The sequence below is a fragment of the Engystomops pustulosus genome, chromosome 2 (assembly GCF_040894005.1).
Source record: "Engystomops pustulosus chromosome 2, aEngPut4.maternal, whole genome shotgun sequence".
Classification (NCBI taxonomy): Eukaryota; Metazoa; Chordata; class Amphibia; order Anura; family Leptodactylidae; genus Engystomops; species Engystomops pustulosus.
Genome location: NC_092412.1, coordinates 15,459,772 through 15,480,426, shown reverse-complemented (window position 1 = coordinate 15,480,426; position 20,655 = coordinate 15,459,772). Strand labels below are relative to the sequence as shown.

Here is a 20,655-nt window from a genome sequence, read left to right as displayed (position 1 = left end):
GGGTGGCATTACAGCCTTGCAGCGCTGGGGTCCTGGGTCCCAGGGTGAACATCTGCAAAGAGCTTGTAAGTTCTTTCCATGTTTGTGTGGGTTTCCTCGGGGTCCTCCGGTTTCCTCCCACACTCCAAAACATACTGGTAGGGTGATTAGATTGTGAGCCCCATTGGGGACAGGGACAGATTAGACAAGCTCTGTGCAGCGCTGCGTAATCTGTGTGCGCTATATAAATAAAAGAATTATTATTATTATGATGATGACCGGTCGCCATAGACTACACAGAGATGGAGGGGCCCCGGACCCTGTGACCTGACACTACGGAGAGCATCAGCCCCATGTAAACCAGACACAAGACACAAATGATGAGGTCATACGGAGCACAAGCTGATGATGTCATCATGATGTCACACTCACTTGTAGATGGGCATCGCTATGTGCTCCATGAAGCTGATCTGCAGCTCGGGGATGTAGGCTTTCTCCCGGTCCATCATCTCGCTCGGCCGGTTTCCCATGGCTTTCTCCTGCAGGAACGGCACAGAATCAAGAATAAAGAGAGGTCCGGCCGTACACCGGGGGGGAGGAGAGGTCCGGCCGTACACCGGGGAGAGGAGAGGTCCGGCCGTACACCGGGGGGGAGGAGAGGTCCGGCCGTACACCGGGGAGAGGAGAGGTCCGGCCGTACCCCTGGGGGGAGGAGAGGTCCAGCCGTACACCTGGGGGGAGGAGAGGTCCGGCCGTACACCTGGGGGGAGGAGAGGTCCAGCCGTACACCTGGGGGGAGGAGAGGTCCGGCCGTACACCTGGGGGGAGGAGAGGTCCGGCCGTACACCGGGGGGGAGGAGAGGTCCGGCCGTACACCGGGGAGAGGAGAGGTCCGGCCGTACACCGGGGAGAGGAGAGGTCCGACCGTACCCCTGGGGGGAGGAGAGGTCCGGCCGTACACCTGGGGGGAGGAGAGGTCCGGCCGTACACCGGGGGGGGAGGAGAGGTCCAGCCGTACACCGGGGGGGAGGAGAGGTCCGGCCGTACACCGGGGGGGGAGGAGAGGTCCAGCCGTACACCGGGGGGGAGGAGAGGTCCGGCCGTACACTGGGGGAGGAGAGGTCCGGCCGTACACCGGGGAGAGGAGAGGTCCGGCCTTACGCTGGGTGGGGAGGGGTCCGGCAGTACACCGGGGGGGAGGAGAGGTCCGGCAGTACACCGGGGGGGGGAGGAGAGGTCCGGCCTTACGCTGGGTGGGGAGGGGTCCGGCAGTACACCGGGGGGGAGGAGAGGTCCGGCCTTACGCTGGGTGGGGAGGGGTCCGGCAGTACACCGGGGGGGAGGAGAGGTCCGGCAGTACACCGGGGGGGGGGGAGGAGAGGTCCGGCCGTACACCGGGGGGGAGGAGAGGTCCGGCCGTACACCTGGGGGGAGGAGAGGTCCGGCCGTACACCGGGGGGGAGGAGAGGTCCGGCCGTACACCGGGGGGGAGGAGAGGTCCGGCCGTACACCTGGGGGGAGGAGAGGTCCGGCCGTACACTGGGGGGGGAAGGAGGAGAGGTCCGGCCGTACACTGGGGGGGGAAGGAGGAGAGGTCCGGCCGTACACCGGGGGGGAGGAGAGGTCCGGCCGTACACTGGGGGAGGAGAGGTCCGGCCGTACACCGGGGAGAGGAGAGGTCCGGCCTTACGCTGGGTGGGGAGGGGTCCGGCAGTACACCGGGGGGGAGGAGAGGTCCGGCCTTACGCTGGGTGGGGAGGAGAGGTCCGGCCGTACACCGGGGGGGAGGAGAGGTCCGGCCGTACACCGGGGGGGAGGAGAGGTCCGGCCTTACGCTGGGTGGGGAGGGGTCCGGCAGTACACCGGGGGGGAGGAGAGGTCCGGCAGTACACCGGGGGGGGGGAGGAGAGGTCCGGCCGTACACCGGGGGGGAGGAGAGGTCCGGCCGTACACCGGGGGGGAGGAGAGGTCCGGCCTTACGCTGGGTGGGGAGAGGTCCGGCCTTACGCTGGGTGGGGAGAGGTCCGGCCGTACACCGGGGGGGAGGAGAGGTCCGGCCTTACGCTGGGTGGGGAGGGGTCCGGCAGTACACCGGGGAGAGGAGAGGTCCGGCCGTACACTGGGGGAGGAGAGGTCCGGCCGTACACCTGGGGGGAGGAGAGGTCCGGCCGTACACCGGGGGGGAGGAGAGGTCCGGCCGTACACCGGGGGGGAGGAGAGGTCCGGCCTTACGCTGGGTGGGGAGGGGTCCGGCAGTACACCGGGGAGAGGAGAGGTCCGGCCGTACACTGGGGGAGGAGAGGTCCGGCCGTACACCTGGGGGGAGGAGAGGTCCGGCCGTACACCGGGGGGGAGGAGAGGTCCGGCCGTACACCGGGGGGGAGGAGAGGTCCGGCCGTACACCGGGGGGGAGGAGAGGTCCGGCCTTACGCTGGGTGGGGAGAGGTCCGGCCTTACGCTGGGTGGGGAGGGGTCCGGCAGTACACCGGGGGGGAGGAGAGGTCCGGCCGTACACCGGGGGGGAGGAGAGGTCCGGCCGTACACCTGGGGGGAGGAGAGGTCCGGCCGTACACTGGGGGGCGGGGGGAGGAGAGGTCCGGCCGTACCCTGAGGGGAGGAGAGGTCCAGCCGTACACCGGGGGGAGGAGAGGTCCGGCCGTACACCGGGGGGGAGGAGAGGTCCGGCCGTACACTGGGTGGGGAGGGGTCCGGCAGTACACCGGGGGGGAGGTGATGTGGACTCCCACACTGGGTGCACTACATCTGGACACTCACCAGGTCTCCCTGAGAGAAGAATTCCTTGTAGATAAGTTCCTGCAATGACAGAAGAGATGACATCACATTCCTGGACCACTAGGGGGCAGTAGTGAGAGCTGTTGGAGCAGTGCTAACAGCAGCACAGAGGATGTCAGGAATGGATTGAGCTGCTCTTGTAGGGGGCAGTGACCCCATTGCTTGGGGGACTCACCGCGATCTTCCTGGTGGTCTTCCAGCCTTTGGTTTGATCAGAGAGGTCACAGGAGGTCATGAGGAGGCAGATCAGGAGGTTGTGGTGGTGCTTGTTTTTGGGATCATAACCATCTGCAATTCAAAAAGATACCAATGTATGAGGACCATGGGGTCCTGGGGTGTAACAGAGGGGCGCAGTGTAACCTCAACTCTACATGTGACTGATGACTGGGAATAGAGGCCCCAGGAGGAGGACAGAGGAGTCTGGAGGAAGAGGACAGAGGAGTCTGGAGGAGGAGGACAGAGGAGTCTGGAGGAGGAGGAGGACAGAGGAGTCTGGAGGAGGAGGACAGAGGAGTCTGGAGGAGGAGGACAGAGGAGCCTGGAGGAGGAGGACAGAGGAGTCTGGAGGAGGAGGACAGAGGAGTCTGGAGGAGGAGGACAGAGGAGCCTGGAGGAGGAGGACAGAGGAGTCTGGAGGAGGAGGACAGAGGAGTCTGGAGGAGGAGGACAGAGGAGCCTGGAGGAGTAGGACAGAGGAGTCTGGAGGAGGAGGACAGAGGAGTCTGGAGGAGGAGGACAGAGGAGTCTGGAGGAGGAGGACAGAGGAGTCTGGAGGAGGAGGACAGAGGGGTCTGGAGGAGGAGGACAGAGGAGTCTGGAGGAGGAGGAGGACAGAGGAGTCTGGAGGAGGAGGACAGAGGAGTCTGGAGGAGGAGGAGGACAGAGGAGTCTGGAGGAGGAGGAGGACAGAGGAGTCTGGAGGAGGAGGAGGACAGAGGAGTCTGGAGGAGGAGGAGGACAGAGGAGTCTGGAGGAGGAGGAGGACAGAGGAGTCTGGAGGAGGAGGAGGACAGAGGAGTCTGGAGGAGGAGGACAGAGGAGTCTGGTGGAGGAGGACAGAGGAGTCTGGAGGAGGAGGAGGACAGAGGAGTCTGGAGGAGGAGGAGGACAGAGGAGTCTGGAGGAGGAGGACAGAGGAGTCTGGAGGAGGAGCACAGAGGAGTCTGGAGGAGGAGCACAGAGGAGTCTGGAGGAGGAGGACAGAGGTGATAAAGTTGTACTGTGTCTCCCCTTGTACCTTGCATGCTCTGTTGTTCTGGTTTTGGCCACTAGATGGAGACATTTGATAATAAATGAATGTATCCTCCTTCTGCTACAATGGGGCACATTTATTAAGGGTCCGAGCGCCGCAGTTTCGTTGGGTTTTTCGAATATTTCCGCCGAATTTCCCTGGGATTTTGACGCACGCGATTGGATTGTCGCACATTGGCGCCGGCTTGCATGTGGCACAAATCGGGCGGCGTGGACGTCGGTCAACCCGACTGATTCGGACAAAGCGCGGAACTTAAAAAGCAAATTTTGTTGCAAGATCAGCACTTACATGCACCAGGAAGAAGATGGTGAACTCCGGCGGACCTGAGCGGGGAAGCGACACATGCAGGAAATTGGACGCACGATCTTAATGAATTGCGGCAGCTCCGAATCCTCATCAGACATTCGGGACCGGCGGCGTCAGCGGGACAGGTAAGTGAATGTGCCCCACTGTGTCAGGTTCTGTTCCATCATAGGGACAATAGGTGGTCAGCTCCCAGGGGTAAGGATGATGGGAGTGATACATTGTAGAGTGTGAGCTCCTGGGGATAAGGATGATGGGAGTCATACATTGTAGAGTGTGAGCTCCTGGGGATAAGGATGATGGGAGTTATACATTGTAGAGTGTGAGCTCCCAGGGGATAAGGATGATGGGAGTGACACATTGTAGAGTGTGAGCTCCTGGAGATAAGGATGATGGGAGTGATACATTGTAGAGTGTGAGCTCCTGGAGATAAGGATGATGGGAGTGATACATTGTAGAGTGTGAGCTCCCGGGGAGAAGGATGATGGGAGTGATACATTGTAGAGTGTGAGCTCCCAGGGGATAAGGATGATGGGAGTGATACATTGTAGAGTGTGAGCTCCTGGAGATAAGGATGATGGGAGTGATACATTGTAGAGTGTGAGCTCCTGGGGATAAGGATGATGGGAGTCATACATTGTAGAGTGTGAGCTCCTGGGGATAAGGATGATGGGAGTGATACATTGTAGAGTGTGAGCTCCCAGGGGATAAGGATGATGGGAGTGACACATTGTAGAGTGTGAGCTCCCGGGGATAAGGATGATGGGAGTGATACATTGTAGTGTCAGCTCCCGGGGATAAGGATGATGGGAGTGATACATTGTAGAGTGTGAGCTCCTGGGGATAAGGATGATGGGAGTGATACATTGTAGAGTGTGAGCTCCCGGGGATAAGGATGATGGGAGTGATACATTGTAGAGTGTGAGCTCCCGGGGATAAGGATGATGGGAGTGATACATTGTAGAGTGTGAGCTCCTGGGGATAAGGATGATGGGAGTGATACATTGTAGAGTGTGAGCTCCCGGGGATAAGGATGATGGGAGTGATACATTGTAGAGTGTGAGCTCCCGGGGATAAGGATGATGGGAGTGATACATTGTAGAGTGTGAGCTCCTGGGGATAAGGATGATGGGAGTGACACATTGTAGAGTGTGAGCTCCCGGGGATAAGGATGATGGGAGTGATACATTGTAGAGTGTGAGCTCCTGGGGGTGAGGATGATGGGAGTGATACATTGTAGAGTGTGAGCTCCCGGGGATAAGGATGATGGGAGTGACACATTGTAGAGTGTGAGCTCCCGGGGATAAGGATGATGGGAGTGACACATTGTAGAGTGTGAGCTCCCGGGGATAAGGATGATGGGAGTGATACATTGTAGAGTGTGAGCTCCTGGGGGTGAGGATGATGGGAGTGACACATTGTAGAGTGTGAGCTCCCGGGGATAAGGATGATGGGAGTGATACATTGTAGAGTGTGAGCTCCTGGGGGTGAGGATGATGGGAGTGATACATTGTAGAGTGTGAGCTCCCGGGGATAAGGATGATGGGAGTGACACATTGTAGAGTGTGAGCTCCCGGGGATAAGGATGATGGGAGTGACACATTGTAGAGTGTGAGCTCCCGGGGATAAGGATGATGGGAGTGATACATTGTAGAGTGTGAGCTCCCGGGGATAAGGATGATGGGAGTGATACATTGTAGAGTGTGAGCTCCCGGGGATAAGGATGATGGGAGTGATACATTGAAGAGTGTGAGCTCCTGGGGGTGAGGATGATGGGAGTGATACATTGTAGAGTGTGAGCTCCCGGGGATAAGGATGATGGGAGTGACACATTGTAGAGTGTGAGCTCCCGGGGATAAGGATGATGGGAGTGACACATTGTAGAGTGTGAGCTCCCTGGGATAAGGATGATGGGAGTGACACATTGTAGAGTGTGAGCTCCCGGGGAGAAGGATGATGGGAGTGATACATTGTAGTGTCAGCTCCTGGGGATAAGGATGATGGGAGTGACACATTGTAGAGTGTGAGCTCCCGGGGATAAGGATGATGGGAGTGACACATTGTAGAGTGTGAGCTCCCGGGGATAAGGATGATGGGAGTGACACATTGTAGAGTGTGAGCTCCCGGGGATAAGGATGATGGGAGTGATACATTGTAGAGTGTGAGCTCCTGGGGGTGAGGATGATGGGAGTGACACATTGTAGAGTGTGAGCTCCCGGGGATAAGGATGATGGGAGTGATACATTGTAGAGTGTGAGCTCCTGGGGGTGAGGATGATGGGAGTGATACATTGTAGAGTGTGAGCTCCCGGGGATAAGGATGATGGGAGTGACACATTGTAGAGTGTGAGCTCCCGGGGATAAGGATGATGGGAGTGACACATTGTAGAGTGTGAGCTCCCGGGGATAAGGATGATGGGAGTGATACATTGTAGAGTGTGAGCTCCCGGGGATAAGGATGATGGGAGTGATACATTGTAGAGTGTGAGCTCCCGGGGATAAGGATGATGGGAGTGATACATTGAAGAGTGTGAGCTCCTGGGGGTGAGGATGATGGGAGTGATACATTGTAGAGTGTGAGCTCCCGGGGATAAGGATGATGGGAGTGACACATTGTAGAGTGTGAGCTCCCGGGGATAAGGATGATGGGAGTGACACATTGTAGAGTGTGAGCTCCCTGGGATAAGGATGATGGGAGTGACACATTGTAGAGTGTGAGCTCCCTGGGATAAGGATGATGGGAGTGATACATTGTAGAGTGTGAGCTCCCGAGGAGAAGGATGATGGGAGTGATACATTGTAGAGTGTGAGCTCCTGGGGATAAGGATGATGGGAGTGACACATTGTAGAGTGTGAGCTCCCGGGGATAAGGATGATGGGAGTGACACATTGTAGAGTGTGAGCTCCGGAGGATACGGATGATGGGAGTGACACATTGTAGAGTGTGAGCTCCTGGGGCTAAGGATGATGGGAGTGACACATTGTAGAGTGTGAGCTCCCAGGGGATAAGGATGATGGGAGTGATACATTGTAGAGTGTGAGCTCCCAGGGGATAAAGATGATGGGAGTGATACATTGTAGAGTGTGAGCTCCTGGGGATAAGGATGATGGGAGTGATACATTGTAGAGTGTGAGCTCCTGGGGATAAGGATGATGGGAGTGACACATTGTAGAGTGTGAGCTCCTGGGGATAAGGATGATGGGAGTGACACATTGTAGAGTGTGAGCTCCTGGGGATAAAGATGATGGGAGTGATACATTGTAGAGTGTGAGCTCCTGGGGATAAGGATGATGGGAGTGACACATTGTAGAGTGTGAGCTCCTGGGGATAAGGATGATGGGAGTGACACATTGTAGAGTGTGAGCTCCTGGGGATAAGGATGATGGGAGTGACACATTGTAGAGTGTGAGCTCCTGGGGATAAGGATGATGGGAGTGATACATTGTAGAGTGTGAGCTCCTGGGGATAAAGATGATGGGAGTGATACATTGTAGAGTGTGAGCTCCTGGGGATAAGGATGATGGGAGTGATACATTGTAGAGTGTGAGCTCCTGGGGATAAGGATGATGGGAGTGACACATTGTAGAGTGTGAGCTCCTGGGGATAAGGATGATGGGAGTGACACATTGTAGAGTGTGAGCTCCTGGGGATAAGGATGATGGGAGTGATACATTGTAGAGTGTGAGCTCCCAGGGGATAAGGATGATGGGAGTGATACATTGTAGAGTGTGAGCTCCTGGGGATAAGGATGATGGGAGTGACACATTGTAGAGTGTGAGCTCCCGGGGATAAGGATGATGGGAGTGATACATTGTAGAGTGTGAGCTCCTGGGGATAAGGATGATGGGAGTGATACATTGTAGAGTGTGAGCTCCTGGGGGTGAGGATGATGGGAGTGACACATTGTAGAGTGTGAGCTCCCAGGGGATAAAGATGATGGGAGTAATACATTGTAGAGTGTGAGCTCCTGGGGATAAGGATGATGGGAGTGATACATTGTAGAGTGTGAGCTCCTGGGGATAAGGATGATGGGAGTGACACATTGTAGAGTGTGAGCTCCTGGGGATAAGGATGATGGGAGTGACACATTGTAGAGTGTGAGCTCCTGGGGATAAGGATGATGGGAGTGATACATCGTAGAGTGTGAGCTCCTGGGGATAAGGATGATGGGAGTGATACATTGTAGAGTGTGAGCTCCTGGGGATAAGGATGATGGGAGTGACACATTGTAGAGTGTGAGCTCCCGGGGATAAGGATGATGGGAGTGACACATTGTAGAGTGTGAGCTCCCGGGGATAAGGATGATGGGAGTGATACATTGTAGAGTGTGAGCTCCCAGGGGATAAGGATGATGGGAGTGACACATTGTAGAGTGTGAGCTCCTGGGGATAAGGATGATGGGAGTGATACATTGTAGAGTGTGAGCTCCCAGGGGATAAGGATGATGGGAGTGATACATTGTAGAGTGTGAGCTCCTGGGGATAAGGATGATGGGAGTGACACATTGTAGAGTGTGAGCTCCTGGGGATAAGGATGATGGGAGTGATACATTGTAGAGTGTGAGCTCCTGGGGGTGAGGATGATGGGAGTGACACATTGTAGAGTGTGAGCTCCTGGGGATAAGGATGATGGGAGTGATACATTGTAGAGTGTGAGCTCCTGGGGATAAGGATGATGGGAGTGATACATTGTAGAGTGTGAGCTCCTGGGGGTGAGGATGATGGGAGTGATACATTGTAGAGTGTGAGCTCCTGGGGATAAGGATGATGGGAGTGATACATCGTAGTGTCAGCTCCTGGGGCTATCAGCGCCCTCTGGTGGATGGAAGGGAATGACAGAAGTGTTAGATTTTGTGGTGTTCATGTCATTGTGTGATGTGACCACAGGGGGCGCTGCACTCACCTCTCGCCATTTTCTGAAGCTCTTTGAAGATGCGCAGGTGATGCGCCAAATCTGTGGCCAGAATAATGTCTCTCATGAGGTCCAGCATCCTCTGATAGTCCTGCAGGGGGAGACACCACAAGTGACATCTTCTCCTCCCCCCGCTGCCCCCTGCAGATGGTACAGCCCGTGGCCACTTACCTTCCTTGAAAACTGTTCAAAGATGTTACATCCCTCCGAGTTGAGGATAGCGATGGCCTGAGCAAAGTGATGTCTCTGGAAGACAGAAGCCTCATGTCACGTGTCACAGGTAGATCCCAGGAGGTAGGTGACACCTCAGTGCTGCCCCCTGCTGGAGCCATCACTATACAACACGGCTACATTACAGGAGTCACACTATTTTGAACACAGCTTTGGTTGTGACTGGAGTAATGTATTAAAATATAACATGTCCCCTATGGGTCCTATGGGATGTGGGGGGCGCAGCGTGTACTTACCTCCATCACTGACCCCTCCGAGCTGTACAGAGCCGCCAGCACAGATTTCTAGAGGAGGAATACAAGAGCTGAGACAGGATGGCTGATAACAGAGAGTAGTGACACTATGGCTGATAACAGAGAGTACAGACGTGACGGCTGATAACAGAGATAACCTACCGAGTCCACCTGGAAGGAATTGTTGGTCCCCCGGTGGTCCAGGTCGTGGCACATACATGACACAAACAAGGCAAATATTTCAAAGTCCCTAAAAGAGCAAAAATACAGAAATAGGAGAAGAAACACAAAGAGCGAAAATATCAACTACACAAAGCACCGAGACGGCAATATATACTGTGTACTATAGCTCCTCCTAGTGGTATCACCAGGATGTGCTGCACTGTGTACTATAGCGCCATCTAGTGGTATCACCAGGATGTGCTGCACTGTGTACTATAGCGCCACCTAGTGGTATCACCAGGATGTGCTGCACTATGTACTATAGCGCCACCTAGTGGTATCACCAGGATGTGCTGCACTATGTACTATAGCTCCTCCTAGTGGTATCACCAGGATGTGCTGCACTATGTACTATAGCTCCACCTAGTGGTATCACCAGGATGTGCTGCACTATGTACTATAGCTCCACCTAGTGGTATCACCAGGATGTGCTGCACTATGTACTATAGCTCCACCTAGTGGTATCACCAGGATGTGCTGCACTATGTACTATAGCTCCTCCTAGTGGTATCACCAGGATAGGCTGCAGTATGTACTATAGCACCACCTAGTGGTATCACCAGGATGTGCTGTACTATGTACTATAGCTCCACCTAGTGGTATCACCAGGATGTGCTGCACTATGTACTATAGCTACACCTAGTGGTATCACCAGGATGTGCTGCACTATGTACTATAGCGCCACCTAGTGGTATCACCAGGATGTGCTGCACTATGTACTATAGCTCCACCTAGTGGTATCACCAGGATGTGCTGCACTATGTACTATAGCGCCACCTAGTGGTATCACCAGGATGTGCTGCACTGTGTACTATAGCGCCACCTAGTGGTATCACCAGGATGTGCTGCACTATGTACTATAGCTCCTCCTAGTGGTATCACCAGGATAGGCTGCAGTATGTACTATAGCACCACCTAGTGGTATCACCAGGATGTGCTGTACTATGTACTATAGCTCCACCTAGTGATATCACCAGGATGTGCTGCACTATGTACTATAACTCCACCTAGTGGTATCACCAGGATGTGCTGCACTATGTACTATAGCTCCACCTAGTGGTATCACCAGGATGTGCTGCACTATGTACTATAGCACCACCTAGTGGTATCACCAGGATGTGCTGCACTGTGTACTATAGCGCCATCTAGTGGTATCACCAGGATGTGCTGCACTATGTACTATAGCGCCACCTAGTGGTATCACCAGGATGTGCTGCACTATGTACTATAGCTCCTCCTAGTGGTATCACCAGGATGTGCTGCACTGTGTACTATAGCGCCATCTAGTGGTATCACCAGGATGTGCTGCACTGTGTACTATAGCGCCACCTAGTGGTATCACCAGGATGTGCTGCACTATGTACTATAGCGCCACCTAGTGGTATCACCAGGATGTGCTGCACTATGTACTATAGCTCCTCCTAGTGGTATCACCAGGATGTGCTGCACTATGTACTATAGCTCCACCTAGTGGTATCACCAGGATGTGCTGCACTATGTACTATAGCTCCACCTAGTGGTATCACCAGGATGTGCTGCACTATGTACTATAGCTCCACCTAGTGGTATCACCAGGATGTGCTGCACTGTGTACTATAGCACCACCTAGTGGTATCACCAGGATGTGCTGCACTATGTACTATAGCTCCACCTAGTGGTATCACCAGGATGTGCTGCACTATGTACTATAGCTCCTCCTAGTGGTATCACCAGGATGTGCTGCACTATGTACTATAGCTCCACCTAGTGGTATCACCAGGATGTGCTGCACTATGTACTATAGCTCCACCTAGTGGTATCACCAGGATGTGCTGCACTATGTACTATAGCTCCACCTAGTGGTATCACCAGGATGTGCTGCACTATGTACTATAGCGCCACCTAGTGGTATCACCAGGATGTGCTGCACTATGTACTATAGCTCCTCCTAGTGGTATCACCAGGATAGGCTGCAGTATGTACTATAGCACCACCTAGTGGTATCACCAGGATGTGCTGTACTATGTACTATAGCTCCACCTAGTGGTATCACCAGGATGTGCTGCACTATGTACTATAGCTCCACCTAGTGGTATCACCAGGATGTGCTGCACTATGTACTATAGCGCCACCTAGTGGTATCACCAGGATGTGCTGCACTATGTACTATAGCTCCACCTAGTGGTATCACCAGGATGTGCTGCACTATGTACTATAGCGCCACCTAGTGGTATCACCAGGATGTGCTGCACTGTGTACTATAGCGCCACCTAGTGGTATCACCAGGATGTGCTGCACTATGTACTATAGCTCCTCCTAGTGGTATCACCAGGATAGGCTGCACTATGTACTATAGCTCCACCTAGTGGTATCACCAGGATGTGCTGCACTATGTACTATAGCACCACCTAGTGGTATCACCAGGATGTGCTGTACTATGTACTATAGCTCCACCTAGTGATATCACCAGGATGTGCTGCACTATGTACTATAACTCCACCTAGTGGTATCACCAGGATGTGCTGCACTATGTACTATAGCTCCACCTAGTGGTATCACCAGGATGTGCTGCACTATGTACTATAGCACCACCTAGTGGTATCACCAGGATGTGCTGCACTGTGTACTATAGCGCCATCTAGTGGTATCACCAGGATGTGCTGCACTGTGTACTATAGCGCCATCTAGTGGTATTACCAGGATGTGCTGCACTATGTACTATAGCTCCACCTAGTGGTATCACCAGGATGTGCTGCACTATGTACTATAGCTCCACCTAGTGGTATCACCAGGATGTGCTGCACTGTGTACTATAGCTCCACCTAGTGGTATCACCAGGATGTGCTGCACTATGTACTATAGCTCCACCTAGTGGTATCACCAGGATGTGCTGCACTGTGTACTATAGCACCACCTAGTGGTATCACCAGGATGTGCTGCACTGTGTACTATAGCACCACCTAGTGGTATCACCAGGATGTGCTGCACTGTGTACTATAGCGCCACCTAGTGGTATCACCAGGATGTGCTGCACTATGTACTATAGCTCCACCTAGTGGTATCACCAGGATGTGCTGCACTATGTACTATAGCGCCATCTAGTGGTATCACCAGGATGTGCTGCACTGTGTACTATAGCTCCACCTAGTGGTATCACCAGGATGTGCTGCACTATGTACTATAGCTCCACCTAGTGGTATCACCAGGATGTGCTGCACTGTGTACTATAGCTCCACCTAGTGGTATCACCAGGATGTGCTGCACTGTGTACTATAGCACCACCTAGTGGTATCACCAGGATGTGCTGCACTAAGTACTATAGCGCCATCTAGTGGTATTACCAGGATGTGCTGCACTATGTACTATAGCGCCACCTAGTGGTATCACCAGGATGTGCTGCACTATGTACTATAGCACCACCTAGTGGTATCACCAGGATGTGCTGCACTATGTACTATAGCGCCACCTAGTGGTATCACCAGGATGTGCTGCACTATGTACTATAGCTCCACCTAGTGGTATCACCAGGATGTGCTGCACTGTGTACTATAGCGCCATCTAGTGGTATCACCAGGATGTGCTGCACTATGTACTATAGCTCCACCTAGTGGTATCACCAGGATGTGCTGCACTATGTACTATAGCGCCACCTAGTGGTATCACCAGGATGTGCTGCACTATGTACTATAGCTCCACCTAGTGGTATCACCAGGATGTGCTGCACTGTGTACTATAGCGCCATCTAGTGGTATCACCAGGATGTGCTGCACTATGTACTATAGCGCCACCTAGTGGTATCACCAGGATGTGCTGCACTATGTACTATAGCACCACCTAGTGGTATCACCAGGATGTGCTGCACTATGTACTATAGCGCCACCTAGTGGTATCACCAGGATGTGCTGCACTATGTACTATAGCTCCACCTAGTGGTATCACCAGGATGTGCTGCACTATGTACTATAGCGCCACCTAGTGGTATCACCAGGATGTGCTGCACTATGTACTATAGCACCACCTAGTGGTATCACCAGGATGTGCTGCACTATGTACTATAGCGCCACCTAGTGGTATCACCAGGATGTGCTGCACTATGTACTATAGCTCCACCTAGTGGTATCACCAGGATGTGCTGCACTATGTACTATAGCTCCACCTAGTGGTATCACCAGGATAGGCTGCAGTATGTACTATAGCGCCATCTAGTGGTATCACCAGGATGTGCTGCACTATGTACTATAGCTCCACCTAGTGGTATCACCAGGATGTGCTGCACTATGTACTATAGCGCCACCTAGTGGTATCACCAGGATGTGCTGCACTATGTACTATAGCTCCACCTAGTGGTATCACCAGGATGTGCTGCACTGTGTACTATAGCGCCATCTAGTGGTATCACCAGGATGTGCTGCACTGTGTACTATAGCGCCATCTAGTGGTATCACCAGGATGTGCTGCACTGTGTACTATAGCTCCACCTAGTGGTATCACCAGGATGTGCTGCACTATGTACTACAGCTCCACCTAGTGGTATCACCAGGATGTGCTGCACTATGTACTATAGCTCCACCTAGTGGTATCACCAGGATGTGCTGCACTATGTACTATAGCACCACCTAGTGGTATCACCAGGATGTGCTGCACTATGTACTATAGCACCACCTAGTGGTATCACCAGGATGTGCTGCACTGTGTACTATAGCGCCATCTAGTGGTATCAACAGGATGTGCTGCACTATGTACTATAGCACCACCTAGTGGTATCACCAGGATGTGCTGCACTATGTACTATAGCACCACCTAGTGTTGTCACCAGGATGTGCTGCACTATGTACTATAGCTCCACCTAGTGGTATCACCAGGATGTGCTGCACTGTGTACTATAGCTCCACCTAGTGGTATCACCAGGATGTGCTGCACTATGTACTATAGCGCCACCTAGTGGTATCACCAGGATGTGCTGCACTATGTACTATAGCGCCATCTAGTGGTATCACCAGGATGTGCTGCACTGTGTACTATAGCACCACCTAGTGGTATCACCAGGATGTGCTGCACTATGTACTATAGCTCCACCTAGTGGTATCACCAGGATGTGCTGCACTGTGTACTATAGCTCCACCTAGTGGTATCACCAGGATGTGCTGCACTATGTACTATAGCGCCACCTAGTGGTATCACCAGGATGTGCTGCACTATGTACTATAGCGCCATCTAGTGGTATCACCAGGATGTGCTGCACTGTGTACTATAGCGCCACCTAGTGGTATCACCAGGATGTGCTGCACTGTGTACTATAGCGCCATCTAGTGGTATTACCAGGATGTCCTGCACTGTGTACTATAGCGCCATCTAGTGGTATCACCAGGATGTGCTGCACTGTGTACTATAGCTCCACCTAGTGGTATCACCAGGATGTGCTGTACTATGTACTATAGCTCCACCTAGTGGTATCACCAGGATGTGCTGCACTATGTACTATAGCTCCACCTAGTGGTATCACCAGGATGTGCTGCACTGTGTACTATAGCACCACCTAGTGGTATCACCAGGATGTGCTGCAGTATGTTCTATAGCTCCACCTAGTGGTATCACCAGGATGTGCTGCACTGTGTACTATAGCACCACCTAGTGGTATCACCAGGATGTGCTGCACTATGTACTATAGCTCCACCTAGTGGTATCACCAGGATGTGCTGCACTATGTACTATAGCTCCACCTAGTGGTATCACCAGGATGTGCTGCACTGTGTACTATAGCTCCACCTAGTGGTATCACCAGGATGTGCTGCACTATGTACTATAGCGCCACCTAGTGGTATCACCAGGATGTGCTGCACTATGTACTATAGCGCCATCTAGTGGTATTACCAGGATGTCCTGCACTGTGTACTATAGCGCCATCTAGTGGTATCACCAGGATGTGCTGCACTGTGTACTATAGCTCCACCTAGTGGTATCACCAGGATGTGCTGTACTATGTACTATAGCTCCACCTAGTGGTATCACCAGGATGTCCTGCACTGTGTACTATAGCGCCATCTAGTGGTATCACCAGGATGTGCTGCACTGTGTACTATAGCTCCACCTAGTGGTATCACCAGGATGTGCTGTACTATGTACTATAGCTCCACCTAGTGGTATCACCAGGATGTGCTGCACTATGTACTATAGCTCCACCTAGTGGTATCACCAGGATGTGCTGCACTATGTACTATAGCTCCACCTAGTGGTATCACCAGGATGTGCTGTACTATGTACTATAGCTAAACCTAGTGGTATCACCAGGATGTGCTGCACTATGTACTATAGCTCCACCTAGTGGTATCACCAGGATGTGATGCACTATGTACTATAGCGCCACCTAGTGGTATCACCAGGATGTGCTGCTCTATGTACTATAGCTCCACCTAGTGGTATCACCAGGATGTGCTGCACTATGTACTATAGCGCCACCTAGTGGTATCACCAGGATGTGCTGCACTATGTACTATAGCTCCACCTAGTGGTATCACCAGGATGTGCTGCACTGTGTACTATAGCTCCACCTAGTGGTATCACCAGGATGTGCTGCACTATGTACTATAGCGCCACCTAGTGGTATCACCAGGATGTGCTGCACTGTGTACTATAGCTCCACCTAGTGGTATCACCAGGATGTGCTGCACTGTGTACTATAACTCCACCTAGTGGTATCACCAGGATGTGCTGCACTATGTACTATAGCTCCACCTAGTGGTATCACCAGGATGTGCTGCACTGTGTACTATAGCGCCACCTAGTGGTATCACCAGGATGTGCTGCACTATGTACTATAGCTCCACCTAGTGGTATCACCAGGATGTGCTGCACTATGTACTATAGCTCCACCTAGTGGTATCACCAGGATGTGCTGCAGTGTGTACTATAGCTCCACCTAGTGGTATCACCAGGATGTGCTGCACTATGTACTATAGCGCCACCTAGTGGTATCACCAGGATGTGCTGCACTATGTACTATAGCTCCACCTAGTGGTATCACCAGGATGTGCTGCAGTATGTACTATAGCGCCACCTAGTGGTATCACCAGGATGTGCTGCACTATGTACTATAGCTCCACCTAGTGGTATAACCAGGATGTGCTGCACTGTGTACTATAGCTCCACCTAGTGGTATCACCAGGATGTGCTGCACTATGTACTATAGCTCCACCTAGTGGTATCACCAGGATGTGCTGTACTATGTACTATAGCGCCACCTAGTGGTATCACCAGGATGTGCTGCACTATGTACTATAGCTCCACCTAGTGGTATCACCAGGATGTGCTGCACTGTGTACTATAGCTCCACCTAGTGGTATCACCAGGATGTGCTGCACTATGTACTATAGCTCCACCTAGTGGTATCACCAGGATGTGCTGCACTATATACTATAGCTCCACCTAGTGGTATCACCAGGATGTGCTGCACTATGTACTATAGCTCCACCTAGTGGTATCACCAGGATGTGCTGCACTATGTACTATAGCTCCACCTAGTGGTATCACCAGGATGTGCTGCACTGTGTACTATAGCTCCACCTAGTGGTATCACCAGGATGTGCTGCACTATGTACTATAGCTCCACCTAGTGGTATCACCAGGATGTGCTGCACTGTGTACTATAGCTCCACCTAGTGGTATCACCAGGATGTGCTGCACTATGTACTATAGCTCCACCTAGTGGTATCACCAGGATGTGCTGCACTATATACTATAGCTCCACCTAGTGGTATCACCAGGATGTGCTGCACTACGTACTACAGCTCCACCTAGTGGTATCACCAGGATGTGCTGCACTATGTACTATAGCTCCACCTAGTGGTATCACCAGGATGTGCTGCACTATGTACTATAGCGCCACCTAGTGGTATCACCAGGATGTGCTGCACTATGTACTATAGCTCCACCTAGTGGTATCACCAGGATGTGCTGCACTATGTACTATAGCGCCACCTAGTGGTATCACCAGGATGTGCTGCACTATGTACTATAGCTCCACCTAGTGGTATCACCAGGATGTGCTGCACTATGTACTATAGCGCCACCTAGTGGTATCACCAGGATGTGCTGCACTATGTACTATAGCTCCACCTAGTGGTATCACCAGGATGTGCTGCACTATGTACTATAGCTCCACCTAGTGGTATCACCAGGATGTTCTGCACTATGTACTATAGCTCCACCTAGTGGTATCACCAGGATGTGCTGCACTGTGTACTATAGCACCACCTAGTGGTATCACCAGGATGTACTGCACTATGTACTATAGCGCCATCTAGTGGTATTACCAGGATGTGCTGCACTATGTACTATAGCTCCACCTAGTGGTATCACCAGGATGTGCTGCACTGTGTACTATAGCTCCACCTAGTGGTATCACCAGGATGTGGTGCACTGTGTACTATAGCTCCACCTAGTGGTATCACCAGGATGTTCTGCACTATGTACTATAGCGCCACCTGGTGCTGGGCCCTGGATTTGCAGATATTACAGAGGTCGCTACTTACTCTAAGTAATTGAGGAGTTCCAGGTTCTTGTACAGCAGGTAGCAGAAGTGTGACACGGAGAAGGCGTGCATCCAGTTGTGATATGGGGGGTCCCTGTACCCCTTCTTCACCATAAGGCAAAATCTGTGAACACAGAGGACCCCGTGGGTTGTGGCAGCTCTAGGGGGTCAGTGATATGTGGGAGCCCCTGGACACCCCTATAACTATTACTCACCTGATCATCGTCGTCCGATCAATCTTGTAGTTGGTGAGGAATCCCATGTCCTCAAACATACTGAGCGTCGCCTGCAGGGAGAGACAAGCATCAGCGCCACCTGCAGACACACGCTGGGACTTGTAGTCCACCTCCTATGTGATGCCCCTCCCTCAGGGGGGATACAGTGTGATTTGTATTGTTACATCTCATCTGATGGTGATAGTATGTGTGATGTATTATATATATGTGTGTGATGTATTATATATATGTGTGTGTGTGATGTATTATTATATATATATGTGTGTGATGTATTATATATATGTGTGTGATGTATTATATATATGTGTGTGATGTATTATATATATGTGTGTGATGTATTATATATATGTGTGTGATGTATTATATATATGTGTGTGTGTGATGTATTATTATATATATGTGTGTGTGATGTATTATATATATGTGTGTGATGTATTATATATATATATATATGTGTGTGATGTATTATATATATATGTGTGTGTGATGTATTATATATATGTGTGTGATGTATTATATATATGTGTGTGATGTATTATATATATGTGTGTGATGTGATGTATTATATATATGTGTGTGATGTATTATATATATATATGTGTGTGTGTGTGATGTATTATTATTATATATATGTGTGTGTGATGTATTATATATATGTGTGTGATGTATTATATATATATGTGTGATGTATTATTATATATATGTGTGTGTGTGATGTATTATTATTATATATATGTGTGTGTGATGTATTATATATATGTGTGTGATGTATTATATATATGTGTGTGTGTGATGTATTATATATATATATATATATATATGTGTGTGATGTATTATATATATATATGTGTGTGTGATGTATTATATATATGTGTGTGATGTATTATATATATGTGTGTGATGTATTATATATATGTGTGTGATGTGATGTATTATATATATGTGTGTGATGTATTATTATTATATATATGTGTGTGTGATGTATTATATATATGTGTGTGATGTATTATATATATATGTGTGATGTATTATTATATATATGTGTGTGTGTGATGTATTATTATTATATATATGTGTGTGTGATGTATTATTATATATATGTGTGTGTGTGATGTATTATTATATATATGTGTGTGTGATGTATTATATATATGTGTGTGATGTATTATATATATGTGTGTGATGTATTATATATATGTGTGTGATGTATTATTATATATGTGTGTGATGTATTATATATATGTGTGTGATGTATTATATATATATATGTGTGTGATGTATTATTATATATATGTGTGTGTGATGTATTATTATTATATATATGTGTGTGATGTATTATATATATGTGTGTGATGTATTATATATATATATGTGTGTGATGTATTATTATATATATGTGTGTGTGATGTATTATTATTATATATATGTGTGTGTGATGTATTATTATATATATATGTGTGTGTGATGTATTATATATATGTGTGTGATGTATTATATATATGTGTGTGATGTATTATATATATGTGTGTGATGTATTATATATATGTGTGTGATGTATTATTATATATGTGTGTGATGTATTATATATATGTGTGTGATGTATTATATATATATATATGTGTGTGATGTATTATATATATATATATGTGTGTGATGTATTATATATATGTGTGTGATGTATTATATATATATGTGTGATGTATTATTATATATATGTCTGTGTGTGATGTATTATATATATATGTGTGTGATGTATTATATATATATATGTGTGTGATGTATTATATATATATATATGTGTGTGATGTATTATTATTATATATATATGTGTGATGTATTATTATTATATATATGTGTGTGTGATGTATTATATATATATGTGTGTGATGTATTATATATATATGTGTGTGTGTGATGTATTATATATATGTGTGTGTGATGTATTATATATATGTGTGTGATGTATTATTATTATATATATGTGTGTGA

General features: G+C 49.9%; 1 protein-coding gene across 4 annotated transcripts in view; it reads right to left on the bottom strand.

Moving 5' to 3' along the window:
- Nucleotides 1-20,655, bottom strand: part of PDE2A (phosphodiesterase 2A) — a 456,573-nt gene that overhangs the window by 7,102 nt on the left and 428,816 nt on the right. For all 4 annotated transcript variants that reach the window (XM_072133790.1, XM_072133792.1, XM_072133791.1 and 1 more), the window contains 9 exons: nt 18,646-18,716; nt 18,432-18,554; nt 9,865-9,952; nt 9,706-9,753; nt 9,410-9,484; nt 9,230-9,329; nt 2,948-3,060; nt 2,755-2,793; nt 412-518 (listed from right to left, as the gene is read on the bottom strand). In XM_072133790.1, coding sequence (XP_071989891.1) covers nt 412-518; nt 2,755-2,793; nt 2,948-3,060; nt 9,230-9,329; nt 9,410-9,484; nt 9,706-9,753; nt 9,865-9,952; nt 18,432-18,554; nt 18,646-18,716 — 764 coding nt within the window. The remainder of the gene's footprint in view (nt 1-411; nt 519-2,754; nt 2,794-2,947; nt 3,061-9,229; nt 9,330-9,409; nt 9,485-9,705; nt 9,754-9,864; nt 9,953-18,431; nt 18,555-18,645; nt 18,717-20,655) is intronic.